Source organism: Sorghum bicolor, chromosome 3 (assembly GCF_000003195.3).
Source record: "Sorghum bicolor cultivar BTx623 chromosome 3, Sorghum_bicolor_NCBIv3, whole genome shotgun sequence".
In the NCBI taxonomy this organism is placed as follows: Eukaryota; Viridiplantae; Streptophyta; class Magnoliopsida; order Poales; family Poaceae; genus Sorghum; species Sorghum bicolor.
Genome location: NC_012872.2, coordinates 70803611 through 70823677, shown reverse-complemented (window position 1 = coordinate 70823677; position 20067 = coordinate 70803611). Strand labels below are relative to the sequence as shown.

Here is a 20067-nt window from a genome sequence, read left to right as displayed (position 1 = left end):
GGCACGCGGGCCCATCCTGCGCGGCGCGTCCCCATCCGTTTCCTCTGCCTCTCTAGTCTCTACCCCTCCCCTCTGCTCTCCTTCCCTCACCGATCTCTATTTCCCATTCCGGCTCCCGTTCTCCACCTCAATTATTGCCACCCATCCCCTCTCCTCCTTCCCGTAGTCCCGTCCATCTCCTCGCATCGCCGGGCGTCGGGAATGGCGGCCGCGCTGTGGACGCTGGTGGTCCTGTCGGCGGCGGTAGCAGCGCTGGCGACGGAGTGGCGCGTGGCGGCGACGGCGGCAGCGGAGGCGGCGAACGAGGTGCTCCGCGCGCACCAGCTGCCGGGAGGCCTGCTGCCGGCGGGGATCACGGCGTTCCATCACGACGCGGCCACGGGGCGGTTCGAGGCCCAGCTGGAGGCGCCCTGCACCGCGCGCTTCGAGGTCGGCCTTCGCTACAACGCCACCGTGACCGGGGTCATCAGCCCCGGCCAGATCGCCGCCATCTCGGGCGTCGCCGCGCAGGACCTCTTCATGTGGTTCCCCGTCCACGACATCAAGGTCGACATCCCTTCCTCCGGCGTCATCTACTTCAACGTCGGCGTCGTCAAGAAGCACCTCCCGCTCGCCGTCTTCGACGCGCCGCCGGCCTGCACGCCCGACCCGCTCCTCCGCACCGTCCCGCAGGTAGTAAACACCGGTCTCGTCGGTCCATCCACCGTCTCACGATTCCTTTTTCTGTTAGTATCGTCTGCGTGTTTTTTTTTTTTCAAAAGAGTCCTGATGAGCATGAGCTCTTCTCCGGTGCCGCAGCGGCTGGAGGACGTGGGCGAGGACGGATTGGCCATGGGCGCCGCGGCGTCCAGTCGATGATGGGTGGGGACGAAGGAGGGTTCGACGGCGCCGGCGAACCAGGATCACAAGCGCAGTTTTGAGAGGGGGAACGAACGATCGCCGGTCGGGCGCCGCCGACGGCCGGCCTCGTTCGATGCACATAGATAGCGTGGGCATTTCCATTCTGTTTTTTTTTTCTTTTTCTACTTCTTAGCTACTGGAGTAGTAACCAACCTCGTCTTCATCGTTGCGTCAATCTGTTATTATTACTACTCTTGTTTGTCTTTCGTTCATCCCCGTGTCCTTTTCGGCCGGAATCCGCCGCGGCTGTCGTAGCGGCGGCGACCGCCGGCGATACTTTTTTCGCGGTAATGGATGGATGGTTCTTGTACCTGTCAAGCGCGTCTGAGACGATGGTTCCGAGCTGCGGCCGCGCACTCGCGTTCGCGTCGTGACGAAACGAAAATTGGCTGGAATGGAATCCTCGCACGCTTCTTTCTTCCCCTGCCTAAATGCTCAATCCATTGGCTGGTTCATCTGAGATTCAGAGCAATCCCTTGCACCGCAGCGTCGTTGTCTGGCTGATGCCTACAGGCTGCAGCATCCGTCGTCGTAGCAGCGAGGCCCGTGACGCCGTCTCTGTCCGTTCCATCGTGGTACCCAAATGGGATGCCGTCCCCTTCGCTACTGCCACGGCTTCACGGTGCCGTCTCTTGTTGCTCTGCCGAGTGCCGAGTGGCCAGCCGGAGAGAGAGGTCGCCTGAGAAAGTCCCATGATTCGCCACGGCGGATGCTGACCAGTGACCAGTCCAGTCCAGTCCTCTCTCTTTCTCTCTCCGATTAGTGGCACAGCCTGATGCGGCGGATCCTAGCCAAGAAAAGCGCAGTCGCTTTGCGGAGGTGATTGGACCAGTCACCACACTGTGGTCTGGGTGGATGGTCACACTCTCCAATTCTCCATGTCTGCAGAAGATGCCTCCTCCTCAGCCTACCAGCTGCAGTTTCGCTAACTAACTCAGTGGAATCTTTAATTGTTTTTTCTCTCTAATAACCACGTACTAGTAGTAGTTTTGCTAGTAGTAGTAAATCTGGTGACCATTGATCGCGGCGAGTGTGCATGATTGGGTGGCATGGGCTGATGGGTCTGGTACACACATGTGACGAGTCCGGCCTGGGCAATAATTCCTGGTCACAAGCGGACAGGATGATGCGCAGGGAGACCCCTGGTGCTGCCTGGCTCTTCCAAAATCCCCTAACCCGACAGCTCAGGAATATCTGGATCGCAGGTGATGCCATGCCACACATCGTATCACCCCCCTTGTTCCCCGGGGGTGTAGGTAGTAGTTACTTGCACTGATGACTGATTCGCAGTCTAAAGTCTAAACTTGACCGGGTCTTTGCTATAAAAACTAACGGTTAAAACCTTGTGTGACCTCTGCTGCTGGATGCTGACACGTGGGTCCAGGTGTGAGGCGGCCTGGGGGCGCATGGTACGTCCTTCGTGTCAGTGCTGGAGTGGGGAGTGACAGGTCACAGCCTCACAGGCAACAGCGACGTGACCGGACGCGACGCGATTAGCGAGCGGGAACCGGGGGAAGGGCTGCGTGGGCGCATGTGCGTGGGCGAAGAAGCGCTAATGATGACGGGAAAGAGACAAGCGTATCAACTGCAGCGCCCTTCCTGCAGCTGCCGGGGTTGGTTGGTGCAGTAGGTGCTGCTGCTGCCAATGCCAACGTGCCATTGCCGCTCTCGCCAGGTGAGCACCAACGCCTGGCCACCACCTGGGTGACTGGAGTCACGGCGGTCACCTCAGCACCTCACCTGGCGTGGCTCTTGTGGATTTGTTGCGAATTAGGTGGGCGGGAGGATAGGGACGGAGGTGAGCCGCGTCCGGGATTCTCTCAGGGTCTTCTTCCATTTGGGCCTGGTTTAGTTTCCAAAAAATTTTACAAAATTTTTCAGATTTTCTGTCACATCGAATCTTTAGACGTATGCATGGGGTATTAAATATAGACGAAAATAAAAAATATTTGCACAGTTTGGTCGAAATTGACGAGACGAATCTTTTGATCCTAGTTAGTCTATAATTAGACAATATTTGTCAAATACAAACGAAAGTGCTACCGTGCCTGTTTCGCAAAATTTTTTGGAACTAAACAAGGCCTTGGCTGGGGCCGGAGGTTATTTTAGAATTTGTATAATAAAAGATAGACTTCAGCAGATAAGTTATTTAGTTTTATAAAATAAAAAGTTGGCTATTCCTTAATTTTCGCTGGCCATATAGTCAACCACTGACACAAGCTATATGATTTTGTAAAATAGCAAGACTTTTGTAGATCTCTTCTTTTTTAAGAAGTTTTTTATTTTACAAAATGGCTAAACAATAGAAATCGAAAACTAATTTTAGTCAAGCTGTTGGAGTTGCTCTTACTTTTCATTCACCGTTGCATCTTGCGTGGCAAAAAATGATCGTTGCGCTTGCGGATGCATGCACGATGGAAGTGACATCATAGGCTTATTTGGTTGAAAAAAAACTGATGCTGATTTGTCATAAGAGAAAAAAAACATTGTTCAATGGTTCAAAATAGTGTTAATAAGTTTAAGCGAAAAGAGCTTCTCGACTCCCACTTTGGTTGGGTGGCAGGTGATGACGTTGGTAAGGTCGTGACACTATCCACTATTAGGGCAAGGCCAACGCAGGCAGCAGGAATCGTATGCTTCAGAGTCCACGGCCTTGTTTACTTCCAATAAATTTTGCAAAATAAGAATAGTAGTACTTTCGTTTGTATTTGATAAATATTATTTAATTATGGATTAGTTAGGCTCAAAAGATTTGTATTATCAATTCCGACCAAACTGCGCAATTAAATTTTATTTTCATCTATATTTAATACTACAGACATACGTCTAAAGATTCGATATGACGGAGAATCTCAAAAATTTTACAAAATTTTTGGAGAACTAAACAAGGCCTACCGAAGTAAATTTGAGGCATAGTGCATGCAGTGAATCTTCCAAGGGAGGCAGTCCTTTTCCAGAGCTTTTGTCAGCCATAACACTATCCACTTTGCCCACTCTGTAGCTTTTTCTCTCTCTGGTTCTACTCTCCAACGCGAGCTTATTAAACAAGTGCTTCGCGTTTTTGTCAGTTGAAGCATATGGCTCCTCTGCAGACAGCCTATAAGGATGTTGTTCGCAGTGACATGGAGCCATGGCTACTACGTGGAGGCCGAGCCTGCTGTCCAACCTGGTGCGTTGGGGACGGCCTTAGGAGCCCTATCAACGTGAAAGAAGTGAAGGAGGACAGTTCAGACTGATCACACTATCCACTGTTTTAGGCAGGAGCCCTGCTCTAGAGGCTTCTTCGGATTCTTTTATTTTGGAACTTGATTTCTCGTTGAGGTTAAATATACTGTAGTCCATAAAATCTGATTGCTAGTGCTACGCAGAGGCCACCCTGGCTGGAAAAAAAAAGGAAAATTGTAAATAAAAGAGAAACAAAAACAAAACAAAACAAAAGAGCAGCAATAACTCAAAGTTTGGGCTGAATTCACTGATGGCCTGAAACTGGGCCGCAGACCTCAACCCCAGATTGCAAGAGCTGCACAGCCCAGCCCAGCCCAGCCCTGAAGTTCAAAATTCCGATGTATAAAAGCAACCCAAACCATCCCGTGGCTTCCCTCCCCCCATCGCGTTTCCACCACGCGACAGCATGGCGGCCCAGCCCATCCGCAAGGCGCACTTCGACCGCATCACCCGCGCCCTCGCCTCCGACCACCCGCCACCGTCCCCCGCCGCGCTGCACGCGCACCTCCTCCGCTCGCACGCCGCGGCCACCGCGCCGAACCTCGTCCGCTCGCTCGTCAACGGCGCCATCAGCCGCCTCTCCAAGCCGCGCCCGCGCGCCGCGCTCGCCTTGCTCCTCCTCATGCCGCGCCTGCCCGTCCTCCCCGACCACTTCACGCTACCCTTCGCGCTCAACGCCGCCGCGTCGCTCCGCCTCCTCCCGCTCGGCGCCTCCCTGCACGCCGTCGCGTTCCGCCTTGGGCTTCTACCGCTCCGCCTCCCCGTCGCAAACGCGCTTGTCGACCTCTACGCCAAGTGCGAGGAGTTCTCCGCCGCGCACGCCGCGCTGGCCGACATCCCCGCCCCCGACGCGGTCTCCTTCAATTCCCTCCTGTGCGCGCACGCTCGGAACGCCTCCGTGCGTCCCGCCGAGTCCCTCTTCGCCGCCATGCGCAGCAGGACCCAGGTCTCCTGGAACGCCATGGTGGTCCTCTACGTCAGCGCTGGTGACCTCGTGTCCGCTCGTCGCGTGTTTGACGAAATGCCGACGAGGGACACGGCCTCGTGGTCGGTGCTCATTGCTGGGTATTGCAAGGGTGGGCTGGTGCAGAACGCGCGCGAGCTGTTTGACAAAATGCCGTCAAAGAATCTCGTGGCCCGGACAGCGATGATTAATGGTTATGCACAGACTGGGCAGCCAAAGGCGGCACTTGCTCTCTTTAGGGATCTGGAAGCGGCTGGGATTGAGCCTGATGGAGCCACAATGGTTGGGGTTATCTCTGCAGTTTCACAGATAGGCAGCACAGAGTTGGCTGGGTGGGTTGGAGCTTATGTTGACAGGAAGAAGATCGAAAGGAATGTGAAGGTTCTTACAGCACTGGTAGATATGCATGCAAAGTGTGGCAACATTGAGCAGGCCCTGAGTGCTTTCAGGGAGATCCCACAGCCTGATGCCTATCCGTACACAGCACTGATTAGCGGCCTGGCAACTCATGGGCATGAAAAGCTGGCACTTTCAGTGTTCGAAAGGATGCAGGTCCAAGCCGTCAAGCCTGACCCTATCACTTTCGTTGGTGTGCTTACTGCTTGCAGCCATACAGGGCTTGTTGATAAGGGACTGGAGTATTGGGAGGCAATGGTGCGGGATTATGGAATTGTGCGGCGTGCGGATCACTATGCCTGTGTCATTGACATGCTTGGCCGTGCAGGGAGGATTGAGGAGGCTTTCGAGATGGTTCAAACGATGCCAATGGGGCCGCATCCGGGGGCCCTTGGTGCACTCCTGAGTGCTTGCAAGACATATGAGAATGTTGAGATTGCAGAAATTGTTGCAAACAAGCTATTTGAGTTGGAACCTTGGAACACTGGCAACTATATACTCTTGTCAAACATATATGCTGGGAAAGAACTGTGGGAGGAGGCAGAAAGGGTTAGATCACTGATGAGAACAAAATTGCCATTTAAAAATCCTGGATCTACTTGGTTTGAGGATCGACAGAGGGAGCATGCTAAGATGTAGAATGAGCAGAAACACCAGTGTTGTATCTGGAGATGGTGGAAGCTAGGAAGGCTGAAAACATAGCTATTTACCAGTTGGCAAAGCAGGAGCTTCGTATCAGCTTGCCATTAAGGTCCTTCAGCTCTTCGCAGTTCATGTCATGTCCAAAATATATCGTGAATACACAAGAGAGAGAGAGAGAGAGAGAGAGAGAGAGAGAGAGAGAGAGAGAGAGAGAGAGAGAGAGAGAGCAAAGTAATCCCAACTGACTTTGCTGTCCTGGTTGCAATCGAGCTTGAGGAACACAACATTGAGGTTCTTCTCTGACGTCTACTGGAATTCCGGTGCCATGACTTTGCAACAAGGCCCGCACATGCAAACAGGAATGCCAAATAGTCATCAAATTTTACAGTCTGCAATGAGGTGAGATCTATTCTCCACTTGTTGAAGGGCTGAAACAAAGAAGAGACTGGTGGAGCTCAGACAATATACCATTGTATGTACATGTTGAGGATGACGATTTTCTCATGTCGGACAACGCCAGAGTGAAGACGGTTGGTTCCACGTCGCTGGCGAACTCTCAGCTCACGCACACAAACACACGAGCTCTTATGAAGAACTCGCTCACGAACTCGCTGTGTTTTGGTGCTGCAGTGGGCAACTTTTCTGTGACTACAGTTGTTGAATTATACGGCTTCTGACCTCCGAGGCTTAGCAAACTATGTAACTATTCTTATTTAGGGGGTGTTTAGTTCAAAAAAAAATGCAAAATGCCAACTACTTTGAAATGATGGAATGCAAAATGCCAAATTTTTCCGAGTTATGTTTAGTTCCATCTAAAATACAGAATTTATTGGCCTCATAAGGGCCTCTTGAGATTCCTTTGGTTTTTTTCTGTGCCTCTTGAGGCTAAAATACAAAATAGAGAATAACTATCTTTTTTCCCAAAAAATTTGCATTGTGTTTAGTTTTATTATGCAAAATGATAACCTAAAACCCTTTTTTTTAAATGGTAGGGGAACTAAACACCCCCTTATTATTACTAGACTAGATAGAGAGTAGAAACCGGCAGTCTCATGCATTTCTGTTTAAAAAATAATGTTGAAATAAGCAAAAATTAATTATAAGAGACCATGGCCACTCGACCCCATATGCGCGCCACGCTCCTCTTCACAGTGAATTGCCATCCCCAAACGCAAGAGGCCTGGAGAGGTGCCGTTCGACGCGCCGCGCATGGCCAACCAACTGAACATGGAAAACTAATCCTAGACTGTACTACAAAGTTTATTCTCACATCAAGTCAAACTGTACACATGGCCTGCTCGCATCAGGTTGCGTAAACTATCATAAAGTGTCCTTGGATTCTCAAAAGAACGTCACATATGCACCCCCTGGAGGATATCGATAAGGCCAGGCCCAGGAGAATTCGGCTTACAACCTGTTTGATAGAGCGCCTAGCTACTGTTTAGCAGAATTTCTGATGAATTCAACCTGGAAGCTGTTTTCGAAGAACTGGCAAACATGCCCCCCCCCCCCTATCACCCACGACAGTACTCACTATGGCCAAGATCCAATTTTTGTTGGAGCCATCATAATTCATATGGATCTTAAAAGGATATTTGTCTGGAATCAGACAATAAACAATAACTTATTCAAGATACAAACACATTCTAAACTACTTGCACCCGTAAGTTCCAAGACAACAAAAATGTCAGCTTACTATAGATTGGAAATCCTATCAAGTCATTCTGTACACACTCGGATATTACTAATTCAAATACAGTACACATGCAAATGCTACAGACACCGTACACTTGCTCATACGGACACGCATACATTCACCCTACCTCTATGACTCAAGAGATCTTGAGGTAGACAAAATGCTACTAGACACCTCATTGCCGGTATATATGCACATCATCTGCCACCTAAAAGTACAAAAATAAATAACCATAAATATAAACACACTTGTTGAGTTGAAAACTAAACTTTGATGGATATGTTTCATAAAAAAGAACCTAACTAACCGAGTGTTGCAATATTTTAATAATAACAGTATTTTTTTTGAAGGGCCACCGACACGAGTATACGAGACATATATTAATAGAGAAGAATAATAACCATAAATTGGCAAATAGTACTTTTCAGCGAACGAACAGTGTTTTTTCTGTCACAACGTCTTAGCATAAGCATCGGCATAAGCCGCCAAATTTTAGCAAGACGAACAGACGGAAAAGGAAGGAATGCCAAACTAATATCAGCAGAAATAGATCAACTGTAGTGAAGCTCACAGATCTCTTGCAAGTCAGATGGCAGAATGCTTGTATTATATTATTTTGTTAGACATAGTTACATGCATATGTATACACACAGGAGGATTCGACAGGTTGCGACTCACGATGAAGTTGGTCTGCAGTCACAGAACCGTTCTCAAAAACTGTACAATGAAGTAGATCACGGCCAGGAGAAACCCAATCTGGTACACGTCTTGATTGAATCCATCATCTGGCCTTTGAAAGAACTGCACCAATAAAACCAAAACAACGCGATGAATAGCTAGTGTAACTGAACTGACCTCATCATAATTTCGGAGTATCAGAAGCGAGGATAGCCAAATAATCTGGAGATTGGTGATGTAGCAGCACAATTATGAAACTGAAATGGTTCATGTACCTTTGTAGGATCACTAGAAGGATCTGGATAAGCCTCGAAATTCTGATCTCCCTTTGTTAGCCCAGATGTCGTGCTCTTAGCAGCTTCGATTGTATCCTTCCCGGACTCAACGGTGGAGTAAACCCTTCTGGACAGCCAAAAGTAGGCCTGAGCTGGAAAAGACGAGGCAGAGAGGTCCCAGGAGTCTACCTGTTCGAGTACTTGTCCACTTATCTGGTTCAAGACGAACTGTGATACAACACGGACAATGACATCTCCTCCCATGGTCGCAAAGAACGGATTCTTAGGCTTCCCTCTGAATGCCCATTTAATGGTCAGATTGCTTGTCGATTGCATTGACATTTCTTGGACTGTCTGACGCAATAATAAGAGTGTTGATTAGATGCTTCTGAATGTTGTAGAGGGGCATACTGGAAACAGTTAACATGATGACATGTTGTGCAACAAGTTTGAATTGAGATCCTAGATTGAAGTATCTAACATTTAACATGATGTCATGTTGTGCGACAAGGTTGGGTTAAGGTACTGGATTGAAGTATCCAATATTTAAGATGATGACATGTTGTGCAACAGGTTTGGGTTAAGATCCTAGATTGAAGTATCTAATTCCGCAGGATTATTTGGAACCAGTCTAATGATCAATGATATGAGTCGTAGATGCTATCACAATCTGATCGATTCTTACCACTACAGGCTTTTCCAATGCCTTGGTGATCCATAATGGCCTCTTGTACTTCTCACGCCCAACAAATGTCCTGAGTGGGTCCTGAAAGAAGATATGCACGGCAAGTATAAGCATGAAGCATGCATATATACAAGCATCTGAAGGATGAAATTAGGTCATCTGCAAATTGAGAGACAGGCAGGTAATATGTTCTTTTCCATGGAAAGGAACGAACACATAATTACTAACGTCTTAGTGTTTTGCCTATTTCCATGTTCTAACTGTTCCACTCGACCAATACGAGCAACTACCTTACAAAAAACTTCTGCACGAAGGCAAAGAGGTAACATACTAACACAGGATTTGCTATGAAGTGATCAGTCATTGTCAACTGTACTAGTAACAACAAACAATCTCCTGTCTAACATTACGTAGTTGAAATTTTAACACTTCGTTTATGCTCTCAACTTCATTAAGGAAACTCATTATCTAAAAAATCTTCATTAAGGAAACGACCGCCTCCAAGTTTTCAAGTGCAAAAATCAGAAGTGAATATTGATCTAAGAGAACTCAGAATTGGCTCAAAGGGTCGTTCAAGTACCAGTACAGCCAAATGTAAAAGATTTCGCTTAGCAGAGGGACTAATGACTGATGATATGGGATCACATGAGCACCGATCAGCACCTTGTACTTGACGGAGACAGCGTAGCAGTTGAATGCGCGGTTGTCGTCGCGGAGCTCGAGGATGTCCCGCGCGATCTGCCTCGCCGTGGACTCCACGTAGGGGCTACTTATGCATTCGAAGTCGTTGCAGAGCTCCCCGAAGTCCATGCCGTCGACCATCTTATCCGTCCGAGACCTCTCCTCCGGGAGATCGGTGCTGGAGTCATCGACGACTGAGCACACGGTTCAACGCGTCGTCAGCACGCACAGCACGAACACGCGTCGCGGCACGGGTAGCGAGGGTCTGGGGGGTCTGGGACTCACCGTGCAACGGCGCGAGACGGAGGAGGCGGCGGCGGCGAGGAGACAGGGGGGCGAATATGTTCAGCCGGCGGGAGGCGACGGAGGACGAGGGCGAGGGCGAGGGCGAGGGCGAGGGGCGGCAGGAGCAGGTGAGCGCGGTGGCGGTGGGGGTGGCCATTGGTGGCCCATGGCGCGGACGGCGTGGCGCGGCGTGAAGACGCGCGGCCGCGTGGGGGCTGGCCGCTGCGGATAAGGCCGCGGCGCGCCACGGCCTCTCGTTTGCGTGCTCGCCGTCCTGTTCTGCTGCGCTGCCCCGCGTGGCCTGGCCCAACGGCCTATTTTTCGCGGGAAAATGGACGCAGCGTTATTTTCTAGTGGGCGTGCTTTCTTCTCAGCCCAACTTCCCGTTCTCTTCGTAAAATCCGGCGTACTCTAGTTCGGAAAAAATAAATACCAATGTATTTAAAAGCTAGTGCCATTTTCCTGATTTTTTTCATATAACATGCGGCCAAATATTGATCGGGCAGATCATCGGCAACCTAGACGCATCACATCCGTTCATTGATCTTTACTGCCTTCCCAACTGAAAGTCTCTAACATATCTACAGTTTCATCAGATAACGAGTATCCAGTTCGTCAGAGCTTGACAGCGCAACGCCTCGAGCCCTAAGCCCTCGATAGCCAGCGAACGCCAATGTGGCAATGTTTGGTTTGGAACTTGGAAATCTGACCCAGTTACAAGTCATCTAGCCATTTAATAACACAGAAAAACGTACAAAGCCCGCATGGTTTTCTTGCAGCGAAGAATGTACAATCTAGGACAAAATATAGACTGTTTCCCGACACACACGCACGCACGCACGCACACAAAAAGGGAAAAAAAAAGGAGGAGAAACGTTACTCTTGGATGAAATCATATACAGTGTGAGGATACAGCAGTGTGCTGTCCTCCTTGTAATGAAGGAGGTAGTAGCATTTGATGCAGAAGTAGCAGGGGTTATTCAGAGCCCACTTATCGTCGACCGTCACCTTCGTCGCGAGATAGATCTGGCAGACCGAGCACTTCTGCAAGCGCTTCTGCAACTGGAATGTCTGGATAGGGTATTCAGCTTGGTTGTGTGTGTCATCTGGGTGGATCAACCTCATGTCCCTTATCACGATCGTGTGCTTGCAGTTCCCCTGAAAATGTGCAACAAAGTATCAGAAACATGGTTGACTGATCTAATATCTTTGTTTTGCTGCAGGCCCAGTAGGGCTGCACCATGAATAATCCAGTGCAGTTAAAATTAACAATGAGCAAACATCAAGAATCATACGCATTGCAGTTCAGACAATAAATGTTCCATAAAAAAACTTATAATCACATTCTATCTTTTTTTATCAGTAAATAAAGAGAAGAACCAAGCTTGTCTGGTTAGTGCAATGTGCCATAAAGCACCCCTGCCCAATGTTTTCATATCTCATATTGTGATCAACAAACATTCAACTTCAATATGTGAGATACGACAGCCAAATAAAAAATTATTATAAAAGATCTGAAAAAAAACAACAAAAATCATATCCACCAAATAAAACTTTCACCAAAGAAAATGAAATTATTTTGAAACAGTAAGACAAAAGAGAAAATGAGGACCTGATGGCAGTAGAGGTACCCAGCACCAGGCCGGAAATGCAGGTCAGAGAAACGAGTCATTTGCATTGTTTCAGATTTAAGTTCAGGCACGTTAGAAATACTCAAACCGCTCAGCAAGTCCTTTTGCCGTTTCTTCAAAACACCAGATGTTATGGCATCCCACTTCTCTGCTACCTCATCACTGGAATTCTCAAGCCAATCTAGTATAGGCTTACTGTAATCAGTAGCAGAATAATGTCTTGTATCATTGTAGAACGTGTCCTGACATAGAAAGTAGAAATTTAAAAATTATCCACAGTTCTTCAAGAACAAATATCCAGAAACGTATTCAATTTTCAAAAAAGAAAAGAAAAGAAAAGCATACCTCGATAAGGAAATACCCAGAATGATCGTGTTGCCCAGCCACCTTCATCAGCTTATCAGTCAAACAACAAATGTTGTCCCTCAGATCAGTAAGGAATTGGCTTCCCAGCACAAGAAGTTCCTGGGACTGCAAGGCATGGTAGTGACCATAAAATTAAGGCCTCCACATTAACAATAAATGTGTAACTGAAGGATAAGGTAATACCTTAACGGAGGCATATGTCTTCTGATAAACTTCAACACAAAGAATTACTTCTGGATGGACCACAGGTCTGTGCTCGTCAGATCTTAAAGCTTTGTTCTGGGAACAAAATAGATTGTAAGACTAAAATTCCAAAGACAGGAGCTTGTGTAAATCGGTGCTCTGAGATGGTTCAAACCTTCCAAGGTGCACCAATTAGTTTAAGAGATCTCGCCGTTTCAATTTTCTCAGATGATGACTTGGAACCTTTGGGCTTCACAGAATTGCCACTGAACCAAAGAATCATATCCATATAAAATTGCAGCAAGAAAGAGAGAAAATGAAATAGACTACATGGTGTCAAGTGCATAATGATAAAAACAGGCACAAGTTCTAATCTGTTCTAGAATCTTATTGCCAACTCATCATGGCGTGTATAATACAATTCCAGATTTGATCAAGAATAACTAGAAACCATCAAACAAATATGTACACTCCTACACTAGAATCGTAATATATGATTGTTAACAATATGCAGCAATAGATTTTAAACTGCCTCACCTGAAAGAATGCAGCCTTGCTGCAAATTTGTCTTCGTCTTGCTTGGCCTTGATTTGTACCCACTTCTCTACTTTAGTAAGATAGCTTCCCTGATACATGGAAATAACAAAAAGATATAATTATGCAGAAACATAAAAAAAATACAGAGATGGCATATGTACTTCAACGTTAAATGACAGAAATTGCAGTTTCCTCTTACATACAAGAATATAAAGGATACAGATACTAATACAAAAATAGACCTAATCCTCAACAAAAGCATACCTTACAATGTAACTTGTGAATATTTCATCTATTACAGTAAGAACAAACTATAGCATTTACATCTACCATGGACTTGTGGTTTCTAGTGTCTTCAGATTTACAGATTAGCAGTAACTGCAAAATTAATCTTCGTAGACAGATGGCTATTTTACCTAAATAGACTAGTCCTATATGCATTTGTATCACAGTGGCAGGGACATGGATGAATGGATTAGTCAGCAATAACACCTTACTCAAATACAGGTTACATGTATAATGAACATAATTCATTCAGGATGGAGAAAAATTGATGTAACAATTCTGCAGCTCGCTAGAAGACTTCTCAAACAATTGCTGTTAACAAAAACAAAAGGTGGTCGAAAGACAGATAGACGTACTTGTAAAATCTCTGCTCGAACCTCTCTATCAAAATGTCTGCCTCTCTTTTTGCCCTTCCTACATGTTGTTTGCCCATTAGTTCCCTCTGAATCATGTGGAACAATTGACATACCATCAACAGGTGATTCAGAGGCACCATTTTCAGCTGGTGGATTTGAAGGCATCGTTCCATTTCCCTCACTACCTTCTGGTTCAAATGGTACAATTGACATGTCAATAGCTGATCCATGGTTCTCTCCTTCAACCGGAGAATCTAGCGTGATGGTTCCAGTTTTCCCCTTTCTGCATCTGGCTTTTGCCTTTTTGCCTCTGGGCTTGCTATTGCTGCTTTGTGGTTCATTTAATATGGCTGCCACATCTTCAACAGGCAATCCAGAGCTCTCTCTTTCAGCCGATGGGCTTAGTGTGAGGGCCTCATTTGTAGGTGTTGGATTCACTAACATTCTGCATATGGCAAATTCATGTATACATCAGATTTTAACAGCCAGATAACACATCATGAGAAAGAGACTGGACACAAATGCCAAAATGACTGGCATTAAACCCTGTTTCGATCCACCAGCTAATAGTTATCTGCTAAAAATTAGCTTGGTGGGTCCAAATGAACCTAGCTAAAAGGCCAACTGATTGTTAGCTGGGCACCCATCTAACAACTATCTCACTAGCTATGCCAACTCAGCTAATAGCAGCTAATAGATTGCAAAAAGGCACTTTTGTTCTCCCACCTACTTCTATCCATATGCCCTACCAATAGCAAATGGAAAAGGAAGGGCATTATAGACAAAATAACTAATGCATCCACCTTTTAGCTAGTGGAATCAAACAACACCAAGCTAATAGGTAGCCAGCTAATATTAGCTGTGAACTATTAGCTGCTAATGAAGGTCCTCTGCCGATGTTGCATCTAATATGACTTGCCTAAATGACCATAACACGAAAACAAATGAACTACAAAGTGGACCAACCAGCAATGGTCAAAGCAGCCACTTACCCTCCATCAAGTGTTTGATCCTCTAATTGTGGCTGAGTGCCAGAATCCGAGTCCTAGAAAGAAAAAAAAAACATCAAAGCTTCAAATGAAAATGCAATCCAAAACAAAGTGATTAAAGCAAGCTGATTATCAGTAGAGCCGACCTCCATAGCCTCCTGGAGGGCGCGCTCCACCAGCTCCTCCTCAGAGAGCACCTTGAGCTCATCGACACTGCGAAAACACATCCACACATTAATAGGCACAGGGAAAAGGATTGTTACTTCGACACAACAGAATGAATCATGAGATTACCAAAGCTCATCGTCAAATTCGTCGCCAGGGTCTCCCAATTCGTCCTCCAAGGCCTGGATACAAACGAAACAAGGAGGGGAGTCATACCCAAAGCTCTGGGGGGATAAAAGGTTGGTTAGGGTTTTAGAATAGTTGCAAGCAGGCTCGCTTGGCACCTGGAGCTCCTGGAGGGCGGAGGACATGAACTCTGGTACGGTGGAGATGGGGCCCACCATGAAGGGGACGAACACCGGGCCGCCCAGAGCGAAGGGCACGCCCTGCCGCTCGCCGACGGCGGAGCTCTCGGCTCCCTCTCCGTCGCCCGCCATCACCACGACGGCGCTTCTCTTCTCGATGATGTACACTGATGACGACTCGACAAGTGCCGCCCACCTAGAACTAGAAGACAGGACCTGCGGGGATGCAGGCGCCGCGCTCTGGCCTCGCCGTGCCCTCGCCGCGCGCGCGTCGCGCGTCGTCTCCCCCGGATCGACACGCTTGTGGTGGAGCACCGACGTACGCCCTGGCGGTCCTCAACTGCCTCCCTCCTCGTCCTGCCCAGCGCCCACACGCCGCCACGCCGATTGGGCCGCCGCCACCGTCGCCGCCCGCGCGAAATCGTCGTGATCGGCGGTCTCCACCAGTGCCCCTCTCGGACTGTGCCTTACGGTTGAATGGGCCCAAACTATGGGCCTTTGTTTTGTGGGCTCTATGTGGCCGACCGGGCATTGCTTAGCCCAACTTGACGTGGACACCAAACAAGGCGTCGTTTTCCCATTTTTATTCCATTCTATTCTACTATTATATTTATTATTTAGAAAATAGTTCTTGAAATCAAAATTTCAGCAATAATATACGTCCATAGCCAATTTAAACAGTGATGTGTAAACATAGTTGTTTTATTTTGAGATTTATTAAAATTTCCGTACGAAAATGGCGAAATAGTGGGCTCACCGTTAATCTTATGCAGCTAAGAGCTAACGACATTGATAATTATCCTATTTAAATTTGAATTTTAAAAATGTAGAATGATTTTAAAATCATGGAGAAATGTGTGCATACAGTTAATCCAAATTACATCTGTGTGCAGATGCAAGTAGGATATAGAATTGGTAAAATCAAATGAAAAATATGGATTATTCAACAATTGAGCTCAGATTATCCAAGGCCTATATAGAATAGTCAGCTATTTTTAAGAGTCCACGTGTTCAACGCTTTAAGTCCAACTACCCTCCATAAAAGTACTCAACAGCATGTGTGTCTGGTTTATCTTTGCTTTTTCTAAATTATGAGTTAAGTTATGGTGGCTACAACTATAAGTTACGTGTTTTGTTGCTGCTTTTCTGACTTGTTGCTGTTTTATTACTATGGTTAATGGATTGATTCTCATCATAAAGAAACATGCGTTACCATTTTTCTAAAAGCTACATGCACAAAAAATATCAGGCATATATTAATAAAGAAGCATCATACAATAAAATACACGCACTAAAAACCACCCATACAGAGAAGCAACAACAAGACAACCACGCCGCAATAAAACCACACGTAACCATGTGTTATCTAATTATTGAAGTCCACTTTTGCTCTGACGTCGATCCAACTATATTCATAACCGAATCTATTAAAACATCGTATGAAGAAAATGCTATCCTCTGTGATTTTTGTTCATTTTCATCCCCAGCTAAACACATTATTACATGCCATGTGGCAATTTTTTATGCTTCTCGACTTATAATTCGGCGAGCTGTCATGTGTACTCCAAGGTCAGCATAGTTTTAGAAACTAATTGTTGTCCATACAAACTCGTCTGATGATAAAATTTACACGAAGATATTGTGACGGTATCTATAAATTTATAAAGTATTTTTTTTCATTTTAATCCATATAGGTACCAAATTAGTTATTACGAATTGAATATTGATGTCTTTCTGTGAACTAAGTGTAGCTTGATGAAACTTATTCGCGTTAAAGTAATCGACTTGATACAAATGTTTATATTTTTTTCCCTAAAATTCAATGGTGTTATTATTTTCGGTACCGGGTCTGCAGGGGATTTCTAAAAGCTGTTTGACGCGGTCAGGCACTCGCGCTCACGCCGGACCACAAACAGGATTAGGATTCAACCACAACACCACAATAGGCCGAACGTAAGAGACAGAGGAAGAATGTCCTCTCTTTTCTCAAGACCGGGTTCCCATTTCCATTTTTGTTGACAAAAACACGCTATATAATGAGAGAACCAGCAACGGCGGCAAGCAATCCAAACATATACCAGAGAGGAGGCAGTCCTCGATCGAGACTTCGTTATCACAGTCACAAACACTTCCTCTGTCTTTCTCTCAGTTCTCAACAAGTTTCATTTTACGTTCTTTTATGCAAGGACTCCTAGAGCTAGAGCAGACTGCAGACCATACTAGCCCCTCCTGTCACTACTCACTAGAGGTAAGTAGTACACGGTTTCACTGCAGGGGTAATTGTTAAGAGGTAAGAATGGATTACCATCACGTCGGTCTATGTGTGTCGAAGATTAAAACGGCATTGTTTTACAAAAAGATGGATTTTTTAAACTAAAAAATTACGTGTCAGGTGATACTGTGATGGGCTGTTTACGGATGACACGGCGACAGGCGACTCTTTCAGCACGTTGGCGGACAGCGGACTCACTCGATCGCCGTCAACCATTCAAAACCGCACGCACTGACAGTAAGCCGCAAACATCGTTGTCAGCACTCAGCATTACCAAATCCTCCAACGACAACTTTGATTTGATCGGAAATTGGCAACTCAGGCTCGTCACCTTGTCTTGCTTTACTCTGGATTGACAAGTCACACTCTAACCGTCTCTACGTACTAGTGCCGCATAGGTAGACCTTCGATCTGCTTCTCGTTTGCAACCAAGTTTTTAGATGGATTTACTTGTCATGAGCCACGCCGTTTTATGTAGCCATGAGCAACAAACTTGTGTGTAGTGCAAAAGAAGCCTTAGAGGATAAGGAACCGTGGTACATATGGAGTGGAGAAAGAAGGAGAAAAACTGTAAGTTATATGAGTCTGTTCGCTTGAGCTTATCTGTCAAATCCGTTAGTTATCCAACCGTTTTCTCTCTTAACAAATCATCAAACAATACTTTAAGTAAACAACTCCTATAACAGGACCCACGGGATGGTTGGGAAAAGTTTGGCGGATACACACGGGATGGTTCCGAAAAATTTACCTTTATATATTATAAAAGAATATATGATGGTGATCGCCTGATCGGTTGTCAATAGATCTTTTGTGGATTGATTTTCAAACCATCATATGGTGTAGATGTACTTGGAGATATTTGGTTATTAATGCACTATATTACTACGTGCCATATAGATTCTATTTTTAGATGTAATCGTTAATGCATGCAGCTGTGATATACTCCCTCCGTCCCTGAAAGAATCAATTCCTAGGATCCGTGCCAGTCAAACTTTTTAAAGTTTGACTAACTTTATAGAAAAGAGTAACAACATCTATAATATAAAATACACATTATATGAAAATATATTTTATGATGAATCTAATAATACTAATTTGATACTATAAATCTTAGCATTTTTTTCTAGAAATTTGGTCAAAGTTTAAAAAGTTTGACTTAGGACAACTCTAGAAATTGATTCTTTCAGGGACGGAGGGAGTAGTGTAAGATGCTCCTAGTATGTACTAATATTTCTCTCATTTGAAAAACAGTTGAATACGCGTGTTTCTGCGAGTCATTTGAATAAAAACAACTCATCAATCAATCAGATAAAAAGAAAACACAGGTCAGGTTCTAGTTGTCCGGTGGCTATACTCATTTGGTTATCTGTAATCCAAAAAACAAAATCGAGAAGTTAAGCTCGTTGGTTCATTTGGTTTTTCCTACTGAACACTAATTTTACAGAGTGATAGATACAAAGGAAATTTGTCTTTTCACAATGCTAGATCACATTGTCTATGTCATCATAATTCAAAACTGCCCCGTCTTGAGCAACTCCGCACAAATTTCATAGGCATATTAGATTTGCAGTCTCTTTATCTTTGTTTCAATCAGTACACGAGAATATTTCTCATTGTCCAACCTCTACAGATTCCTCTTCCCAAAATAAGAAGTGTCGGAAACCACCCGTCACTGTACACATAGCTTTAGCAAAAGGTGTCAGAGTACTGTTGGTCTTCTTCACCTGGATATCCTAATCATACCGCTATACCAGTGACGAAGGCATGAGACAAAAAGGAAGAGATGACATGAACTCGACATGATCATCTCTGGTAAACTGGTTTCATTGTAGATCAGCTGCTTTGGCTTTGAAGTTACAGATTCACCGGATATCACTGTTAGATTCACATGGTTGATATGCTACTCTTTTACGGTCCTACCAGAGCAAGACTACCAAACTTATGCTACCAAGCGAACTAAATGCCTAAATTCTTGGCCACGATCTAGGACCGATTGATCATCTCTTGAACTAATCTACATATCATTGATCTACGATATTCAACCTAAACATACACAGCAATGGCGAACTGGTTATCCACAAAAGGAGTTTTCCTTGGGGACGGCACGGTGACGATTCGGATTTCGGAGCCCAGCGAAATCAAAAGGTAGCACGGTGTTACTTTGGAGGGTGTGGCATGGTGTTGTCCCATGACCAGAGCTTCAGCGGCTCGCCGTCGCCGCCGTCGTCCAGATAGTTGCGCGGCGCGACGCCCGGCGGAGGCATCCCGAGGTCGAACCGGATAAAATCATAGGCGTCGCGCTCCATCCAGGAATTGCCCACGTTGATGTACTCGATCCCGGCGGGGTTGTGCGGCTGGGGTTTCTTCTTGAGATCGTCTACTAGGCTCCGCATCCACTCCGCATCGTCGGCGTCGGCGTCGGCGTCGCCTGGCGGCTGCAGTATCTGCACCTCGTCGCCGGGATCCTCGCCCGTCACGATGTTCTCAGCCACGACCTCCTCCTCGCCCGTGTCGACGGGCACGGCATTGGGCGGGTTGGGGTCTTTACCGG

General features: G+C 46.1%; 4 protein-coding genes across 5 annotated transcripts; 2 read left to right on the top strand and 2 right to left on the bottom strand.

Moving 5' to 3' along the window:
• LOC8056160 lies at positions 1-1210 on the top strand. Its single transcript, XM_002458925.2, has 2 exons — positions 1-672; positions 799-1210. Exons 1-2 carry the CDS (start codon positions 202-204, stop codon positions 856-858), a joined length of 531 nt encoding a protein of 176 aa, XP_002458970.1. The 5' UTR covers positions 1-201; the 3' UTR covers positions 859-1210.
• LOC8078718 (putative pentatricopeptide repeat-containing protein At5g37570) lies at positions 4532-6124 on the top strand. The gene has a single exon (XM_002458924.1). It carries the CDS (start codon positions 4532-4534, stop codon positions 6122-6124), a length of 1593 nt encoding a protein of 530 aa, XP_002458969.1.
• LOC8078717 lies at positions 7699-10622 on the bottom strand. Of its 2 annotated transcripts, XM_021456167.1 has the most exons (6): positions 10428-10599; positions 10125-10336; positions 9462-9542; positions 8777-9130; positions 8502-8624; positions 7699-8031 (listed from the first exon to the last, which is right to left on the bottom strand). In XM_021456167.1, exons 1-5 carry the CDS (start codon positions 10582-10584, stop codon positions 8520-8522), a joined length of 909 nt encoding a protein of 302 aa, XP_021311842.1. In that variant the 5' UTR covers positions 10585-10599; the 3' UTR covers positions 7699-8031; positions 8502-8519. The 2 variants fall into 2 exon arrangements, with proteins under 2 accessions (XP_021311842.1, XP_002456825.1); XM_002456780.2 differs by lacking the exon at positions 7699-8031 and having other exon boundaries at positions 8361-8624; positions 10428-10622.
• On the bottom strand, positions 11125-15699 carry LOC8078716 (snRNA-activating protein complex subunit). The gene is made up of 11 exons (XM_002456779.2): positions 15224-15699; positions 15069-15121; positions 14921-14987; positions 14778-14830; positions 13786-14230; positions 13145-13233; positions 12783-12873; positions 12608-12703; positions 12404-12529; positions 12040-12300; positions 11125-11585 (listed from the first exon to the last, which is right to left on the bottom strand). Exons 1-11 carry the CDS (start codon positions 15374-15376, stop codon positions 11304-11306), a joined length of 1716 nt encoding a protein of 571 aa, XP_002456824.1. The 5' UTR covers positions 15377-15699; the 3' UTR covers positions 11125-11303.

Coding starts and splice junctions, on each gene's coding strand:
- LOC8078716 (XM_002456779.2), bottom strand. CDS start 15,376: ATGGCGGGCGACGGAGAGGGAGCCGAGAGCTCCGCCGTCGGCGAGCGG. Junction 14,231..14,777: donor GATCAAACACTTGATGGAGG/GTAAGTGGCTGC, acceptor TGCCATATGCAG/AATGTTAGTGAATCCAACAC. Junction 12,530..12,607: donor AGACATATGCCTCCGTTAAG/GTATTACCTTAT, acceptor CATGCCTTGCAG/TCCCAGGAACTTCTTGTGCT.
- LOC8078717 (XM_002456780.2), bottom strand. CDS start 10,584: ATGGCCACCCCCACCGCCACCGCGCTCACCTGCTCCTGCCGCCCCTCG. Junction 9,543..10,124: donor CTGTCTCCGTCAAGTACAAG/GTGCTGATCGGT, acceptor ATCTTCTTTCAG/GACCCACTCAGGACATTTGT. Junction 8,625..8,776: donor CTTCTAGTGATCCTACAAAG/GTACATGAACCA, acceptor TTATTGGTGCAG/TTCTTTCAAAGGCCAGATGA.
- LOC8056160 (XM_002458925.2), top strand. CDS start 202: ATGGCGGCCGCGCTGTGGACGCTGGTGGTCCTGTCGGCGGCGGTAGCA. Junction 673..798: donor TCCTCCGCACCGTCCCGCAG/GTAGTAAACACC, acceptor CCGGTGCCGCAG/CGGCTGGAGGACGTGGGCGA.
- LOC8078718 (XM_002458924.1), top strand. CDS start 4,532: ATGGCGGCCCAGCCCATCCGCAAGGCGCACTTCGACCGCATCACCCGC.